Below are 20,232 nucleotides of genomic sequence, written 5' to 3'. Positions count from 1 at the left end.
GGCTGGTTAAAACGATCTGGTGCCACCTCCACTGAGCAAAACCGTGTCTGCACACATTGATAGGATTTTGTGCAAAGAGAAGGACCACAGCGCAAGTAAACACAGATCTGTGCCGTGTGGTCCCTACATCTACCCTGGAGGACACACATATATGTACTCCATGTTTAACTCAGCAAATATACATCTGTGACTGAGTGCCCAAAGTCTCACTCTCTCTCCATAAACTGCCTCAGGTATAAAGGCAGGAGACAGATTATCTGAGAAAGGCCTATGTTTTGGGTTCTAGTGCCCTCTAATGGTAAAGAATGCTCATTGTAACAAGTTGGAACCATAAACTTGCAACACAGCATTGGAGTCTTGATGACACATAGATCACAAATGGATTATGTCATTGAATTCTACAATGAGCAATAAAACGTTGACCAATGTATTTTTTTTATTTTAATCTCAAAAAAGAGGAGGTTCCATACAAATGCAGTTGGTAGTGTTTTACTGAGCGCTGAGTACTGAGTGAAACACATGGTCTGGCTCATCTGTCATTTTCACCAAAAAGATAAACCCCTAAAAGCAATATTATTATATTATTCACCCCTTCACATCAAGCGTTTCTGCTCCACAAATGAGAGGACAAAAAAAAATAAACTGTGAGAGGAAAGTGATGCCACATCACAGACTTTGAATGAATTAATCGGAGACTATTCAATCTCTAAAACAAAGAGATTGAATAGCTCACAGTTATGGGAGGACAGCAGCAAGGTAAGATAACCATGATTTTGAAATTCACCTCTATTTAAAATAAATTGATTGTAGCCTAGCCTACATATTCCATCTTCCTCTTAATATGAGACAAAAAAAACATTCTATATTTTTATGGTGCTTTAAGAAGAAAAGTCTTGATCCAAATATACCTATTTAATAGCAAAACATGTGTCATAACCTGTACAATCAGTCAATACTAGGCTACATTACTGAATCCTAAATCTCCTATTTTGAAATGGCCTATGAAACATATTACCCAATAAATTATAGTAAATTTGCCTATTTGCATAAAATAATAAATAGTGAATTAAAAACAGATGTTTTACAATGCAAGCAAAAAGGAAGACTGTTTACAATGTTGTTAAGTTCGTACCTCTTCTCAAAACATGACACCTAGTAAGCCTAGACATATAATTTTGACCACTATGGCTTAGACAGGCAGCCCAATTATTATATTTTTTATCACTAATTGGTCTTTTGACCTATCAGATCAGCTCTGAAAAAGATCTGTTTTGAAAAGATCTGATGCGATCGGTGAAAATAACGATTAGTGGGGAAAAAAAGATCATAATTGAGCTGCATGTTTAAACGCAGCCAATTAGGCTATGCTTATAATGTAGGCAGACTACATTTACAATACTAATATTAGTAGAAGACCTTGTACTCAACGACACACTTATATTACAGAGGTAGGTGCTACCTGAATTCAAAGCAGTGCTTGCAAAAATGTTAAAATATTTGTCTCTCTTGGGTTCTGATTATTAAAAACAGTTCTGAAATAACTTCCTAAATGTAATTTGGAAATTGAGAGATAAAAGATACGTCAGGCGAGTAAAACTGGTGTGGTATTTCATCCTTTTGTTTTTTGACGGGTTCCTATGGGGAAGAGATCTGAGACCCCTATTGTGTTTGGCACATGCTCGTAAGCACCGGAGTGCATCCGGATGCAGAATATGAGCACCTTTAATATGCTATCTGTCGTGTATTATTAATGCGGTACACAGGACGGGTTTTCAAACACACTTTCTAAAATAACGTATCAAGGTGCCATGCAGATGTAGCCTACTACAAAGAAAACACTATGCTCCTGCGAAAATGGAACTTGTTTTCCACTCCCAGATATGTCTCGCACCTGCTCAAATATGTTTACCCCCATTAAATTATGTAACCTATTCCGAGAATTCCGTTGTGAATAACTTTTTTTCAATAGAAAGCATTTTCCTTTCATTTCTAATATCCAATAATATTTTTTCTTGTGACACTGAACGTTTTGTCCCTCTTTTCTAACTGCAGGTTATGCTATTCAACTGCTTTGTATCGGGCAGCCTATAATTTATCAGGCCAGGGCTACTGTATTCAAAGTAAACAACGAATTATCATTTTTATTTAATTAGGGGGAAGAATTGACGTGGTATTTTCAGCAGATATGGGCCTATTGGAAATCAGAACATGGCTCCGAAATTAACTATAAATAAATTCTATAAAACAAACATTTGGCCTAGGTAAGGTGGGTATTCCTCAGAGGCTATTCAGAATTTGAGTGCAAAATACACCCCTGTGTACCAATTGAATCTAATCAGCCTAATATGGATGTCCCCCTTAATCGTGCATGTGTGTGTGTTTGTGTGTGGCCTGTGGGGGGGTGACACCTCAAAGCTATGATTATCCTGAGTGGCTTGGTTCAGTATTGTTACCTGCTGGGACAGACCTCTAAATAAATTGCAAGTGGCCTTGGGCAATAAGAAGGGCCCTCCTTTGTTCTGCCGCACTATCGAATTAGGAAAATGTGCAGGCAGTCAATCAGACTCATACGCCTTCACACAACAATGGGGCTGACCTTTGTAAATTTTGTATTTTTTTATTCATGTATTTCATTATCACATGAAGTCTGCTGGCTGGTCAGGGGCGACGCGATCAATAATTGATAGCAAGCGCAACGGCTGATTTCCCGCCTCTCCGTTGGCACACTTGTCACTAACTGTTGTTAGAACACATTTGCTTTGAAGACAACTTTGGGGAAGAAAGAAATGGCATCACATGTGATTATACATTTAGGGATTGGTGAAAGTTAGAGATGTGAGGTGTATTGTAAGAGGAGAGATAAAGAGAATTTGAACTTTTTGGTCATGTGTAGGCTAGGCCTAAAAAACGGTGCATGGATCAAACGGTGAAACGTTGTTCTTTATAGGCTACTGAAAGCTTTGGGGCATGGGAGACATGTCACATCAAAACTATAGAGTTTAGAGATGGGGAAACACTTTCAGAGTCCATTTAGGATCTATTCCCACAGGTGAAATTGACGTGAATGTTTGGATAGGAAGACGTGGGTTTACTATTCAGTTAGCCTAGTTCATGGTACAAGGTTCAGGCTATGTGTTTGGATTGTAGACTAGGCGTTTCCAAGTAGTCTACATGGTTATTTCAGGAAAATTGCATTGTAAGCCTATAATAAAGCTTAGGCCTAAGCCTACCCCCCCCCCCCCCCCCCCCCCCCCCCCCACATTGGCTAAAATGTCCACCTATGTGTTGTTTTGGACGAAATCCTCAGGTGAGAAAAGTTAAGCAAAGTCACACTGAGGGGAAAAACAACATGTGAACTACTTTAAATTAAATGACAGCTGCATACATTTGCTCAGCCCCCTCTCCATCTCCTCCTCTGTTCTGTTCTTCCAGTACCATTTCCTCTTTTAATTATCCCCAAGCAAAAAGATGGAGCACATCAGACGCATCGGTAAATCCCGGCTCTGGCACGAGCTCATAGCAGTTCCTGCGTCCACGTCTGGCAATTCCGATAGAGAGCGCGCGCTGGCAGTGACAGAGAGAGAGAGAGGCAGCCTGGAGATTTTTTAACGGAAGAATGGGGAGGATGATCTCTTAGCAAAACAGGTCTTCGCTCTCTTTCCGACGTTGGCGGCTTTGGCTAGCACTGTCTGATCACGCTGCGTTTTCAACACCAGATTAGCGAATTCTGAAGAGAAGACTCCATCAAATTCATACAGCCCCCTTGTTTACACCTCAGCAGAGTCAGCACGGTAGCGTTTTTTGTTTGTTTTTTAAATTACTGCTTAGAAAGGGCCACATTGGAGGCCTACTTAAGTGGTCCTATCTCTGCCTGCAATATTTTGTGGACAGGCTATTGTGATGATTTTTGACAGGGAGTTAAATACATCATGATTTGTAATTTGAAGCCAAATTCTTTTTTTTTGTGCAATTCAATGTCTCTTTGTTTTTACTAATCTGTTTTGCAGGATGTTATATGCTCACTTTAATTAGGTTTCGACTATGTGGTATGGCTCTTTCTTTCCCAAGCCCTTAAGATTAAAAAAATTAAGAGTTAACCAGCATTAGGCTGATGTCTGTCAACATTTTGATTTCTCAGAACTGCAGGGTGCAAATCAATCTCCAAGGCCCCTTTCTGACTGTCAGTGGGCTAATAGTGTTGTCATCTCCTCTGTGATTAAACATATTGCACTATATGTATGGGCCTCCCGAGTGGCGCAGCGGTCTACAGACGGCTGTATCACAACCGGCCGTGATTGGGAGTCCCATCGGGCGGCGCACAATTAGCCCAGCATCGTCCGGGTTAGGGGAGGGTTTGGCCGAGGTAGGCCGTCATTGTAAATAAGAATTTGTTCTTAACTGACTTGCCTAGTTAAATAAAGGTTAAATAATAAATATATATGTGATCCTTGGATAAGATAGAGATGCAGATCAACCCTTCCCCCCCCCCTTTCCTCAATGGAAAAACTTAAAATGTTATATTATTGGCTATGCACAGTGTTGTAACAATGTGCAAATAGTTGAACTACAAAAGGGAAGATAAATAAACAGATAAAGATTGGGTATACCCAATGGTGTTTGTGCTTTACTGGTTGCCCTTTTCTTGTGGCAACAGGTAACACATATTGCTGCTGTGATGGCACACTGTGATATTTCAAATAAAATGAAATAACATTTTATTGATAACATGCACATGTTTAGCAGATGTTATTGCGGGTATAGCGAAATGCTTGTGTTCCTAGCTCCAACAGTGCAGTAATATCTAACAAGAATATCAAAAAATTTCACAACAATACACAAAATACACCCAAATCTAAGTAAATGAATGGAATTAATATTTGGATGAGCAGCATAGACTAAGATACAGTAGAATAGTTTAGAATACAGTATATACTGTACATATGACATGAGTAATGCAAAATATGTAAACATTATTAAAGTGACTAGTGTTCCATTATTAAAGTGGCCAGTGATTTCAAGTCTATGTATATAGGGCAGCAGTCTCTAATGTGCTAGTGATGGCTATTTAACAGTCTGATGGCCTTGAGATAGAAGCCGTTTTTCAATCTCTCAGTCCCAGCTTTTATGCACTGACCTCGCCTTTGGGATGACAGCAGGGTGAACAGGCATTGGTTCAGGTGGTTGTTGTCCTTGATGATCTTTTTGGCCTTCCAGTGACATTGGGTGCATGTTGGTGTCCTGGAGTGCAGGTAGTTTGCCCCCGGTGATGCGTTGGGCAGACCGCACCACCCTCTGGAGAGCCCTGCGGTTGAGGGCGGTGCAGTTGCCGTACCAGGTGGTCATACAGCCCGACAGGATGCTCTCAATTGTGCATTGGTAAAAGTTTGTGAGGGTTTTAGGCGCCAAGCCACATTTCTTCAGCCTCCTGAGGATGAAGAGGCACTGTCGCACCTTCTTCACCACACTGTCTGTGTGGGTGGACCATTTCAGTTTGTCAGTGTTGTGTACGCCGAGGAACTTGAAGCTTTCCACCTTCTCCACTGCGGTCCTGTCAATGTGGATAGGGGGATGCTACCTCTGCTGTTTCCTGAAGTCCACAATCAGCTCCTTTGTTTTGTTGATGTTGAGTGACCACACTTCCAGGGCCCACACCTACTCCCTGTAGGATGTATTTAACCTAATATACAAGGGAATTTATTGAAATTTGATTTGTTTTTGAATTCTTTGTGGAACTGTGTAATTGGAGGGAAACGTGTCTCTAATATGGTCAAATATTTGTCAGGAGGTTAGGAAGTGCAGCTCATTTTTGCACCTCATTTTGCAGGCATTGGGCACATAATCTGTCTTCTCTCGAGAGCCAAGTCTGCCTACGGCTGCCTCTCTCAATACCAAGGCTATGCTCACGAGTTTGTAAATAGTCAAAGCTTTCCTTAATTTTGGGTCAGTCACAGTGGTCAGGTATTTTGACACTGTCTCTCTCTGTTTAGGGCCAAATAGCAGTCCAGTTTACACTGTTTTTATTAATTCTTTAATGTGTGAGGTAATTCTCTTTTTGTTTTCTCATGATTTGGTTGGGTCTAACTGTGTTGTTGTCCAGGGGCTCTGTGGATTCCCAGAACAGATTCCCAGAACCATCTTGCTGAGGGGACCCTTCTCTAGGTAGGGTGAGGCCAGGTGCTGCAGACGGTTCTATTGCCCTCACCAATTCGTTGATACAGTGTCAGTCAAACGTTTGAACACACGTACTCATTCAAGGGTTTTTCTTTATTTTCACTATTTTCTACATTGTAGAATAATTGTGAAGACGTCGAAACTATGAAATAACACATATGGAATCATGTAGGAACCAAATAAGTGTTAAACAAATCAAAATATATGTTATATTTTAGATTCTTCAAAGTAGCCACCCTTTGCCTTGATGACAGCTTTGCACACTCTTGGCATTCTCTCAACCAGATTCATGAGGTAGTTACCTGGAATGCATTTCAATTAACAGGTGTGCCTTGTTAAAATTTTATTTGTGGAATTTCTTTCCTTCTTAATGCGTTTGAGCCAGTCAGTTGTATTGTGACAAGCTAGGGGTGGTATACAGAAGATAGGCCTATTTGGTAAAAGACCAAGTCCATATTATGGCAAGAACAGCTCAAATAAGCAAAGAGAAACGACAGTCCATCATTACTTTAAGACAAGCCTAGTTAAATAAAGGTTACATTTAAAATAATATATACTGCTCAAAAAAATAAAGGGAACACTTAAACAACACATCCTAGATCTGAATGAAAGAAATAATCTTATTAAATACTTTTTTCTTTACATAGTTGAATGTGCTGACAACAAAATCACACAAAAATAATCAATGGAAATCCAATTTATCAACCCATGGAGGTCTGGATTTGGAGTCACACTCAAAATTAAAGTGGAAAACCACACTACAGGCTGATCCAACTTTGATGTAATGTCCTTAAAACAAGTCAAAATGAGGCTCAGTAGTGTGTGTGGCCTCCACGTGCCTGTATGACCTCCCTACAACGCCTGGGCATGCTCCTGATGAGGTGGCGGATGGTCTCCTGAGGGATCTCCTCCCAGACCTGGACTAAAGCATCCGCCAACTCCTGGACAGTCTGTGGTGCAACGTGGCGTTGGTGGATGGAGCGAGACATGATGTCCCAGATGTGCTCAGTTGGATTCAGGTCTGGGGAACAGGCGGGCCAGTCCATAGCATCATGCCACCCCACACCATGACTGACCCACCGCCAAACCGGTCATGCTGGAGGATGTTGCAGGCAGCAGAACGTTCTCCACGGCGTCTTCAGACTCTGTCACGTCTGTCACGTGCTCAGTGTGAATCTGCTTTCATCTGTGAAGAGCACAGGTCGCCAGTGGCGAATTTGCCAATCTTGGTGTTCTCTGGCAAATGCCAAACGTCCTGCACGGTGTTGGGCTGTAAGCACAACCCCCATGCTCTGGACACTACGCTGACAGACACAGCAAACCTTCTTGCCACAGCTCGCATTGATGTGTCATCCTGGATGAGCTGCACTACCTGAGCCACTTGTGTGGGTTGTAGACTCCATCTCATGCTACCACTAGAGTGAAAGCACCGCCAGCATTCAAAAGTGACCAAAACATCAGCCAGGAAGCATAGGAACTGAGAAGTGGTCTGTGGTCACCACCTGCAGAACCACCCCTTTATTGGGGGTGTCTTGCTAATTGCCTATAATTTCCACCAGTTGTCTATTCCATTTGCACAACAGCATGTGAAAATTATGTGTCAATCAGTGTTGCTTTCTAAGTGGACAGTATGATTTCACAGAAGTGTGATTGACTTGGAGTTACATTGTGTTGTTTAAGTGTTCCCTTTATTTTTTTGAGCAGTGTATATTTAAATGAAGGTCAGTCAATACGGAAAATGTCAACTTTGAAAGTTTCTTCAAGTGCAATCACAAAAACCAGCAAGGGCTATGATGAAACTGGCTCTCATGAGGACCGCCACAGGAAAGGAAGACCCAGAGTTACCTCTGCTGCAGATGATAAGTTCTTTAGAGTCACCTGCTACTAAATGACACCAACAAGAAGAAGAGATTTGCTTGGGCCAAGAAACACAATGGACATTAGACCAGTGGAAATCTGTCCTTTGGTCTGATGAGTCCAAATTTGAGATTTTTGGTTCTAACCACCGTGTCTTTGTGAGACGCAGAGTAGGTGAACGGATGATCTCCGCATGTGTAGTTCCCACCGTGAAGCATAGAGGAGGAGGTGTGATGGTGCTTTGCTGTTGACAATGTCAGTGATTTATTTAGAATTCAAGGCACACTTAACCAGCATGGCTACCACAGCATTCTGCTGCGATACGCTCTCCCATCTGGTTTGCACTTAGTGGTACTATCATTTAATTTTGAACAGGACAATGACCCAACACACCTCCAGGCTGTGTAATGGCTATTTGACCAAGAAGGAGGGTGTTGGAGTGCTTCTTCAGATGACCTGGCCTGGCCTCCACAATCACCCGACCTCAACCCAATTAAGAAGGTTTGGGATGAGTCGGACCACAGAGTGAAGGAAAAGCAGCCAACAAGTGCTCAGCATATCAAGACTGTTGGAAAAGCATTCCTCATGAAGCTGGTTGAGAGAATGCCAAGAGTGTGCAAAGCTGTCAACACATCCGCCACGCTGATCCTCAACACGGGGGCCCCTCAGGGGTGCGTGCTCAGTCTCTTCCTGTACTCCCTGTTCACTCATGACTGCATGGCCAGGCACGACTCCAACACCATAATTAAGTTTGCTGATGACACAACAGTGGTGGGCCTGATCACCGACAACGATGAGACGGCCTATAGGGAGGAGGTCAGAGACCTGACTGTGTGGTGCAAGGACAATAACCTCTCCCTCAATGTGATCAAGACAAAGGAGATGATTGTGGACTACAGGAAAAGGAGGACCAGGCACACCCCCATTCTCACCGACGGGGCTGTAGTGGAGCAGGTTGAGAGCATCAAGTTCCTTGGCGTCCACATCACCAACAAACTAACATGGTCAAAGCACACCAAGACAGTCAAAACCTATTCCCCCTCAGGAGACGGAAAATATTTGGTATGGCAACTGCTCGGCCTCCGGACGCAAGGCACTACAGAGGGTAGTGCGTACGGCCCAGTACATCACCGGGGCCAATCTTCCTGCCATCCAGGACCTCTATACTAGGCGGTGTCAGAGGAAGGCCTGAAGAATTGTCATAGACTCCAGCCACCCTAGTCATATGCTGTTCTCTCTGCTACCGCACAGCAAGTGGTACTGGAGCGCCAAGTCTAGGTCCAAGAGGCTTCTAAACAGATTCTACCCCCAAGCCATAAGACTCCTGAACAGCTAATCAAATGGCTACCCAGACTATTTGCATTGCCTCCCCACTGCTGCTGCTACTCTGTTATTATCTATGCATAGCCACTTTAATAACTCTACCAACATGTACATAATTACCTTGACACCGGTGCCCCGCACATTGACTCTGTACCGGTACCCCCTGTATATAGCCCCGCTATTGTTATTTAATACTGCTCTTTAATTATTTGTTATTCTTACTTTTTTTGTAGGTATTTTCTTAAAACTGGATTGTTGGTTAAGGGCTTGTAAGTAAACATTTCACTGTAAGGTCTACACCTGTTGTAGTCGGCGCATGTGACAAATAACATTTGATTTGATGCCTCTTAAATAAAATTTTATTGGTGCACGGAATATGAGCACTGAATACGTGCCCATTCCCAAAAATGCAGAATAAAAAAAGTACAACAAATATTTGCTAAATAAAAAGGAAATAGTAAGACAAAAACCTTAACAAGGGGGATGGAGGCTATATAAGGTGTGGCCAGGGTTTGTTTGTAGGTGTGTCGACTGTTTGGGCACCAGAGTTTATCCACTCTGTGGTGTTGAGGCCCGGGTCTGAGGTGGTTGTTCTACTGGCTTCTCTGGGGGAGTCGTCTCCTCCTCCCAGAGAAAGCAGGCAGTGACATATGATGTTGCTTTCCCTTCAGGTTGGGGAGGAGAAGTCTTGTAGTGCTGCTAAAGATGATCATTTGAGAACCTCTGAAGTTATGTTCCCCTTTGCAAAACACACAGATGCTGAAATCAGAACTAATGAGTGGAAATGTTGGAAACAGTCCCTGATGGTAAAAATGTTGACAACAACAAAGATGGTGGTGGTTGACTTGCTATGATGATGGGTATGATAATAAATATTCCGACCTATTAGGTTTCAGGAAAGTACTGGATGATGATAGTGGTGGTAACGACAATGATGAAGATGCAGTCCAAAAGCTTTATCAAAAAAACGAAGATGATTGTAACGAGAATGATGAAGAGTCGGTTTAAGACAGTCCTATTATACACCCAAGACCTCAATTTGGTCACATTTTTTACTCTATGTTGCCCAAAAACGTTAATAAAACACAAAGAAGCCAAACCATCTGATAAATCAGATACAATTACACTGCACGATGTGATAAAAGGATATCAATGAGCTACTTAAGTTGTGGAAAAAGAGAGCTGCTTGAAACATTACATCTATTGAAGCCTATGGGAATTTCAAGGCAATGATTGATAAAAAAAAAGAAGAAAGCTTATCAACAGGAGTCACATTTGGTTAGAGAAACTACCAGAGTAGCAGGTTTTTGCCCGGGAACAGAATGGCTGTTGTGTTTCAGAAAGCATTGTCTTTCTGCAGAGTTGAAGCAGAAAGAAGTATACAATTTTAGAGAGAGGACATGGGCTCTTTATCCTCATGAAAGGTTAAAGGATGAGACTGACCTTTCTAGCATCAGCTGGGCTTTGGGAACAGAACACACAAGGGCAACTCTTTCTGGCTTTTCCCCTTCCGCTCTGGGGTATGTTTTACAAGCCAAAGACAGAAGTCCAAAGCACTATTGCTTTTCACATAGACTCAGACACACAACTATGCCCTCCTTTTGACACACACACACACACACACACACACACACACACACACACACACACACACACACACACACACACACACACACACACACACACACACACACACACACACACACACACACACACACACACACACACACACACACACACACACACACACACACACCACAGTTATCTGTACATGGCATCATAGTAGGTCTGCAGGCTATGGAAGCAAAAAGAGAACATATCACTCTAGATTACATCAACACAAGAGCTTGATTCAATCAATACCATCAGAATCACTTACACACACACAGGTCTATGAACAGAACACAACCAAGACTTTGTGACCTGCGATCAGGGAAAGGGAAAACATGAACCCACACTGAAATAAACTCTGATAAACCATTTGCATTTTCATAACATTCTATTATCAACGTTCAATAATCTTTTTCATATCAACCCCACATATTTGTGGAAGATATGGCTTTGTTTTGTTTACTAGAGAGTGCATGAACCGTCTCACCTCCTGTAAATGTTAAATATTCTGTTGTTCACACTACATACCTAAAGGCCTTTTGTGGGATGTTTCAATGGGTGCATCACTAGGCCATGGCTGAACAAGGGTCTGTGTACAGAAAACATAGAATGGGGCAGCCATAGGGGGTGGATGTTATATATTGTATAGGTAAACTAGCACTTGCGGGAAAAAGATTAGCCTATGGTTTGAGAGACAATGGGAATGGTCAGTGACGCAACAGAGCACTCTTGTCAGTAGAAGAGTATAAAAGGCCCTATGACCCTGTTGAAGGCTACGGTGCCAACATCAAGCCCTCCAACCATGGGAAAGGTATGAGCGAACACACATTTCGGTTACTTGTTTGATGACTGCTGATAAAATTATGTAGAGCAACAAATGCTATTAAGGCGTATAGTGAAGCGATTTGGCAAGTAAGCTACGCATACAGTTTATGAAGCTGTCAAAGATTTGTCAAAGATTTCAGTCGTGGAACTAATACCAGTACATGAAAGGACTTGATGCGAGGGACTATCTATACTCCATAGGATAAACCAGGAACCCAAAGAAAAGGTCAATTAATTTTAAGGATCGGGAAAAAGGGAACCGGTAACCTCTTTTGATAATGAGGGTAGTTAAGAAGGATCGGACCCTTTTTTTCAATTTTCGCCTAAAATGACATACCCAAATCTAACTGCCTGTAGCTTAGGACCTGAAGCAAGGGTATGCATATTATTGATACCATTTGAAAGGAAACACTTTGAAGTTTGTGGAAATATGAAATTAATGTAGGAGAATATAACACATTATATCTAGTAAAAGATAATACAAAACAAAAAAACATGCATTTTCAGAAAAAATAATTGTTCTGTCATCTTTGAAATGCAAGAGAAATGCCATAATATCCCTTACATCGCGTGCGCGAGCATTGCAAAATAAATTTTGAAATCTATATTATTTTATTACTGCACCCACACTGCTCGCGTGTGCCAACGAACGTCTGCGTTGTCAAGGGCTAAAATAGAAGTCAGTTCTATTTCTGACGCAGATCGCGCTGCAAGGCCTGCCTCTCCCATCTCCTCATTGGTTTATAGAAGCAGGTACCCATGTGCCATCTCCTCATTGCTTATACCCACGTGGGTGACTGAAAGACGAACGAGGTCGGGGGCGGTAATGCACCTAATTGATGAAAGTTGACAATCGCAATTTAAAGTCAAGAGAAGAAAAAGCCTAGGAGGAGAGATGACTAGAAACGATGCAGTTGACCATTTTATGTGTGGATTAATTGTCAGAGTAGAGGACCTTGTGCATTTCAGGTAAAATAACAACTCAATGTTTATATCCCAGGACAAATTAGCTAGCAACAGCAAGCTAGCTAAATAGGACAAATTAGCTAGCAAGTGCAAGCTAACTAGCTAAATTGCCATAAAGGTTTAATGCTTTTCAACCTGTCCCCAAATTAATGTAATTGGTTCAGAGTTTGTTTTGATATTTTAACCTGCGTGTCGTGATCGCATTTAGTGTGGGGGGGGACAAAATAAATGTATGCACGATGGCGCACGCGTGCAGCCGGTTTGGGTTCCGTGTTAGGGGTTTAGGTGCAATTTAGATTTCGGCCACTAGATGGCAGCAGTGTGCGTGCAAAGTTTTAGACTGATCCAGTGAAGCATTGCAGTACTGCACAATATTTTCTAAATCTGCCAAATTGGTCAATTGATTCATTTTCAAGTATAGAGAACATACAAAAATGATATGGTACAAAGTTTAAGTGTACACACTCCCAGGAATGTCCTACATGATGGATAATTAGCTTACCTACAGAAAAAACACTAACCTTCACACATCTAAATGGCTGGGCAGGGTGGGTGTGGGGCTAGAGACAGCAGGGGTTCAAACTGTAGAACCCAGTTCCTACATTTGAATATAAAAATTGATTTTATCAAACAAAACTATGCTACCTTTTATCTCTGGGACCCTCAGGATGACAAATCAGAGCAAGATTACTGAATGTAAGTACATTTACCGTCAGAGGTGAATGTATCAAACCAGTTGCCGTGATTAAATGTTTTGGTTGTTCTGCACTCTCCTCAAACGACAGCATGGCAATTTTGTCACTGTAATAACTACTGTGGACAGTGCAGTTAGATTAACAAGAATGTAAGCTTTCTGCCCATATAAGACATGTCTATGTTCTGGAAAGTTTGCTGTTACTTACAACGTCATTCTTGTCACATTAGCGCATGTTAGAAACAACTGTCCCAGTATAGGGACACTGATCCCGTAGATCCTTAGATGCACTCCAGGAGCACAACACATTCGTAACATATGTTACAAATCCAATTTGTGCAATATCACAGGAATTGTAAAATTCGTATATCATACGAAGCATTTTGTAACATATTACACAAAATGAATGACGTAGTACACAATTGTATGGCGTAGTACACAAAAAAACAGGGACCCTACCTTTTTTGGCTCAAGAGCATCACTTTCAAAACTACTGGCTGAAATTATACAAAAGTTTGAGAGTGCATCTTTAAAATATTAATGGAGAAAAAACTGCTCTCAAATCTCTGATTTGGGGCCCTAACCTATGGAGACCATACTAGTACTAGTATAGTAATGTTGGTTTCTAATTTAAACTCAACTGTTGTGCCTTGCATTAACTTTCTCAAAAGTTCAAATAAAGTTGTCTGCGTCACTTACATATTTTACAGAATATATAAAAGGTGCAGTGAAATGTGTTCCCTATTGGCCGATCAACACCACATCCATGAATACTGCTTTCAGTCAAGTCATTCGCCTTTTACTATCGTCATCCTTGACTCAGTCTACCGTAAATTCCGGACGATAAGCCGCAACTTTTTTCCCAGGCTTTGAACCTCGTGGCTTAAACAATGACGCGGCTAATATATGGATTTTTCCCGCTTTCAAATAATAAAAAAAAATATATATACACATTCTGTGACATGCTCAGTTTTTTGGCGGCATGAAGCTTTCAGTAGACCAATGAAATTGCCGAACGGGTTAAGGTCAAACAGCTTTTTTGTTTACTGTTTAGATTAAATCGAGCGCTCTCAAACTTCCCATCATTCTGATTACGGTAGTCATTTTGTCACCCTCATCATGGCAAAGACACGGAGAAATGCATATGATGCAGCTTTCAAGTTGAAGGCGATTGATCTGGCTGTTGGAAAAGGAAATAGAGCTGCTGCACGGGAGCTTGGTCTTAATGAGTCGATGATAAGACGTTGGAAACAGCAGCGTGAGGAATTGACTCAGTGCAAAAAGACAACTAAAGCTTACTGCAAATTTTTTATTTTTTGTTACAAGCCGTGTTTCGTTAAAGCCTATTTATTTTTGTTACAAGCCGTGTTTCGTTAAAGCCTGTGTAAAGTTCATTTGGTTCAATGTACCGGTAGGCACCTGCGGCTTATAGACATGTGCGGCTTATTTATGTTCAAAATAATATATTTTTTTAAATTCAGTGGGTGCGGCTTATATTCAGGTGCGCTTAATAGTCTGGAAATTACAGTAAATAACTCTATATATAAACAATTTTATACATTTCTGTTCTCCATAGATAATTTTTTACGAAGGCCACAACTTCCAGGGCCGCCACTATGAGTGCAACAACGATTGTGCCGACACCTTCAGGCACTTCAACTCCTGTAACTCTATCAGGGTGACCGGCGGTCACTGGGTGGCCTACGAGAAGCCCAACTTCAATGGCTACCAGTACATCCTGAACCAGGGCGAGTACCCAGACTACCACCACTGGATGGGCTTCAACAACTGCATCCGTTCCTGCCAGATGTTCCCCCCCGTAAGTCAATCAAACTGATAGGGTTAACCCTGCCACACATCAAACAGTGCTTTAGAAATCAGCATCAATCACCAGCCCCTTGATGTCATTGATAGATAAGGAGAGGAGTCAAAGCATGAAAGTCTCCGTGGCGAAGTCCACAAGGAGATCCAGTCATTTTTTAAAGGAATGGGCTCCACCCCCCCCCCCCAAAGACTTTTATTCATTGTCATTCCATTCATCATCGCTCAGTGTTTTTGGCAGTTAAGAAAAAATATATTATGCTGCTGTTTTGAACAGTTTGACTGAAAATCTGTAGAAATGTATGTATGTTTACCTCTGCTTAGATCACCCAGTGTACAAAACTCTACTACTCCCTTCTTGTCCTCTCTATCCCCTCCGTTCTGTCTCTTCCGCCAACAGTACAGAGGAGCCTACAGGATGAGGATCTACAACAGGCCTGAGATGTCTGGTCACATGATGGAGTTCATGGACGACTGCCCCAATGTGTACGAGCGTTTCCGCCACCGTGACATCTTCTCCTCCAATGTCATGGAAGGTTACTGGGTGTTCTATGAGCACCCCAACTACAGGGGTCGTCAGTACTTCCTCCGCCCCGGCGAGTACAGGGCTTGCAGCGATTGGGGCTGCCACAACCCCATGGTGGGCTCCTTCAGGAGAATGAGGAGTGGCCTGTGAGCTTCTCACCTCTGGACTGTAACAAAGTGATTAAACGTGCTGGTTTTTAAACATGGCTTCTCTGTGTGGTTTTCTTTCTATCTCAAATCATTGGAAAAACCAATAGCAATGTTACCTTGTGTGTTAATAATTAAGTGTCAGCAATTGCCAAGTTTTGGATAAACTGTATGGTTATTAGACAGGGAAATTAGATGCCCTAAAAGTTGGCTGCACCCTCATTAAAGGTTTTCTGCACAAATCAGTTGTGAACAAGCATGTCATAAGCACAACCAAATTACCATACAAAATATACTGTTAAGTATATTATTGATTAACTAACTGATTGACTGAATTAACTGCAAATCAGAAACTCATTGCAACACGTTCAAATCTATTCAAAAGCTGTTTAGGAGGCCATAGTCATTTTCAACCTCTGTCTGTCTATACATTGCTAGCCTCCATGCCAATAAAGGCAGATGTGGCAACTCTTATTGTGGGACTTTGGGAAAGTGCAGTTATAGTATTTTCCAGAGAGAGAGAGAGAGAGAGCTCTTTTGACAGAGACAAAGAGCTGCTGCTGTGGGCCAGTCCTATAGTTTTCTGTAGTCTGTAGAGCACATTGTGCTGACGCGACAAAGCTTTGTGCCACATTTTCAAAGCCCTGATCCCTGCAGTGTCTATAAAGAGGTCCAGTAACGCTCACTACCCAGTCCGGGCCGAACTAAATACAGTCACAATGGGAAAGGTAAGTATGAACACACTATGCGTTTCACAGGGAAATACAGGAATGAGGCTCATTTAACTATTTTCTATGATAAACACCATCAGAATACATGTTTCATATTTGGATTTGCCAGATACTATTATAAATAACTAATTAGCTTGCAATTCATGCAGAAATTAATGGCCATTAATGATAATGGATGGGGATTTTAGGAGATGTTGAATAGAATGTTTCAAAGGCTCAAAGCTCATGTGCAAGTATGAGTGGACAGGACAAAGGAGGGCCGCACAAATGCCTCAAAGGCAGCAATGTCAAATGGCACACCATCCCCCACATAATGCATTTTTTAGCCAGGACAAAAGACCTAAGAATATCATTATCAATCATTATTAATAATAATCAACTATATGGGCAAAATAGTGTTTGTTTACTTGGTTGAATCATAACGTTACTGGGGTGAGAGTTGGCACACCTGATTTCTGTTTCTGCTAATTGCACACTGCGGCCTAGCTCTCGAAAACCCTTCTCCGTCAGTAGGGTTTTCAGCCGTTACATTTGCCCAACGTTGGCACCATGTCAACTTCAATTCCGACGTTGTTTAGCGTTTAGAAACGTCAATAATCATCGCTTTCAAACCTTTTCGAAATATATATGCTGCCATGCCCCTTATCGTTCACATCTGCGAGAAATAATTTTCTAATAATAAAGATAGACTCACTGTAGCAGTTTAGCACAGATCCACAAGGTGTGTGCGCCTCCAGTTGACGAACTACAATTCCTCCCAAGTTACACTTACGTGAAATAGACACTTTTCCATACTGAAGTGACTTTTTCGTAGCAGGTTAGGAGACTGAGGTTAAGGTTAGGAAAATGACTTTGAATCAAAGTGGCGTGAAAAGAGCGTGTCCCTTACACACAGGTGTTCGGAGCACGCTAGATAGCTAATTAGCTCTCTTTTCCGTAAACAAGGTGTGTAGTAATTTATTCTTTTTTGTATCATTATTTCTAACTGATATGAAAGATATATTCCTTATGTTTCCAAAACCGTACCACAAGTGACGCGTTTTAACGTTCAGAATGAGCGTCGGGGAACTTAACAAAACTCCCCCAACCAGAAGATAATATATTCAATAGGCGCTTAAGCAGTTAGCGTCTATGAATGGGTTAACTGTGGCCCGATAAAACATATACATGTTGCAACACATTAAGTAGATTATAATTGTATTTTAAAATTAACACTTTTGGTACGTTCACATTTTGTAAATTAACAGATTAATTTAATTCACATTTAGACCTATGTGGACTTCAATACATGCTAGGCGCCTACTTGTGTAAGTAGCGTGTCTTTTTACATTTTACAAACGTTTTTCACTTGTTCAGTTATACAGTTAAACTTAAAGGAAAACCCCATGGTATTTGTTTCATTAGCCCATTGTTGACATAGTCCCAAAATGTTTTGCTTGTCAGCAATCAAATTTTCCAGATGTATAACGAAACCAGAAGACGGAAGTCATTTGCTCCTCTTGTCGAGTTGTTTTGCTTGCTTTCTGTTGACTTTAAAAATTATTTTACTAAATTGCTGGCATACTTTCTAGCCTTTCAAAACAATGAACATCAAATGGGTCACGTGGTGATGAGCAGCATCACCTGTGACAGGTGAAGTGCGTGCAACAATGAAGTATCACCTGTGGGCAGGGCTTGGGGCCTCAGGGATGTGTGGTTTTTGGGAGATGAAAATGTGAAGTGGATAATTTATTACTGGTCCAATAACACTCTCTTCTTAGTCACATGTACTAAACATATATATTATGATGATAAGCTTGGTTTATTTCAATCATACATCATAAATTGTGTATATTGGATTGCAGTTAATGATAAAAATCATTTGAATGAAAATGGAATTCTGTTTTTATTCTGTGATATGTTGTAAAACATTTCCTCAATATGTGTTATCATGCATGTATCATTTTAAGTTTCCATCTCTCTCTTCTAGATAATCTTCTACGAGGATAAGAACTTCCAGGGCCGGCACTATGAGTGCAGCAGCGACTGTGCTGAGATGCACAACCACTTCAGCCGCTGTAACTCCATAAAGGTGGAAAGTGGCTGTTGGGTGGCCTACGAGAAGCCCAACTACACTGGCTACCAATACATGCTGAACAAGGGCGAGTACCCCGACTACCAGCGATGGGCTGGCTTCAACGACTGCATCCGCTCCTGCCGTATGGTGCCCCCTGTGAGTGTACTACATCAGGTGTCCTCAGTCCCACATAGTTTTCAGTCCCTTGAGTTGAGGGCCGCAGTGTCTACAGATTTTTTCTATCTTAGCATTTACTGTCATTGCTTGGGTCGAGAATCTTACCGACATTTGGCTGAGGCTATGACAAATAGATTCACAAATGCCACCCTATTTTGAACCCCTTGTTTTAAAACACATGGTACATTTCTTCTTCACAAACTTTATGGTTGAAGTTATGTTTCATTCTCTTTATGGAACATTTACCTTACCATTATTGTTTGTCAAGTCAACAGTATAATTTACTATATCCATTCTCCATTTCGTCTGTCTTCTTCTTTCCCAGTATCATGGAAACTACAGGATGAAGATCTACGAGCGCTCTGACTTCGGGGGTCAGAACATGGAGGTGATGGAGGACTGCCCCGACCTTCACGAGCGCTTCCACAGCCGAGACATCTCCTCCGCCAACGTCATGGAGGGTTACTGGATCCTCCACGAGCACCCCCACTACAGGGGTCGTCAGTACTTCCTTCGTCCTGGCGAGTACAGGAGGCACAGCGAGTGGGGAAGCTCCAGCCCCACCATCGGCTCCCTGAGACGGGTCACCGAGACCCCCTGAAGGTCAACTGAGACCCCCTCATCCTCCCTTAATGCAACCCTATTATAAATCCTGTACTGTACCCCTACCCTTTATTGCTAGCACTGTTTGACTGTTGTGTATCTACTGTGGTCTTCTGACCCTGAAATCACATTAACGTGATTGGGGGTTTTGGACCAGTTGGTGTTGGGTCTTTGCTGCTTTGCTTAGACTGGGAAAGTAGACCTCGGGGCCCAGGCAATGCTCGTATGGTAACAGTGATGGACTCTCTGGCTTTTGTTGTTACAGAGCAGAATGATGTGCTTTGCCAGCCCTCAACCTCCTGTTCTATTAGAAGCAAAATAAATGAAAACTTGATCAAAGTCAACCAAAGGGCCTTTTTTTGTTATTAACCTCTACAACATCGGTGTCCCTAAACCGGGACAGTTGTTGCTCAATATGCGATAATGTGACTAGAAAACGTTGTAAACAACAGCAAACTTTCCGGGACATAGACATGTCTTATATGGGCAGAGAGCTTCAATTCTTATTAATCTAACTGCAGTGTCCAATTTACAGTAGCTATTACAGCCAAAAAAGACCATGCTATTGTTTGAGGATAGTGAACAACAACAAAACACAACAAAACACAATCAAATGGTTTGATAGATTCACCTCTGAAGGTCCCAGAGATAAAATGTAGTTTTGTTAGAATTTTTTTTTTAATATTCAAATGTAGGAACTGGGTTCTACAGTTTGACCCCACCTC

General features: G+C 41.7%; 2 protein-coding genes across 2 annotated transcripts; both read left to right on the top strand.

Moving 5' to 3' along the window:
- The first annotated feature begins 11,713 nt into the window (after positions 1-11,713).
- LOC106589324 (gamma-crystallin M2) lies at positions 11,714-15,995 on the top strand. The gene is made up of 3 exons (XM_014179133.2): positions 11,714-11,773; positions 15,024-15,266; positions 15,669-15,995. Exons 1-3 carry the CDS (start codon positions 11,720-11,722, stop codon positions 15,942-15,944), a joined length of 573 nt encoding a protein of 190 aa, XP_014034608.1. The 5' UTR covers positions 11,714-11,719; the 3' UTR covers positions 15,945-15,995.
- Positions 15,996-16,541: 546 nt separating this feature from the next.
- LOC106589323 (gamma-crystallin M2-like) lies at positions 16,542-19,851 on the top strand. The gene is made up of 3 exons (XM_014179132.3): positions 16,542-16,668; positions 18,641-18,883; positions 19,230-19,851. The coding sequence occupies exons 1-3, from the start codon at positions 16,660-16,662 to the stop codon at positions 19,503-19,505; spliced, it is 528 nt and encodes a 175-aa protein (XP_014034607.1). The 5' UTR covers positions 16,542-16,659; the 3' UTR covers positions 19,506-19,851.
- The last annotated feature ends 381 nt before the right edge of the window (positions 19,852-20,232 follow it).

This window comes from Salmo salar, chromosome 28 (assembly GCF_965601325.2).
Source record: "Salmo salar chromosome 28, fSalSal1, whole genome shotgun sequence".
Classification (NCBI taxonomy): domain Eukaryota; kingdom Metazoa; phylum Chordata; class Actinopteri; order Salmoniformes; family Salmonidae; genus Salmo; species Salmo salar.
The sequence above is the reverse complement of the archived record's forward strand: the minus strand, read 5'-3'. Positions and strand labels throughout refer to the sequence as shown.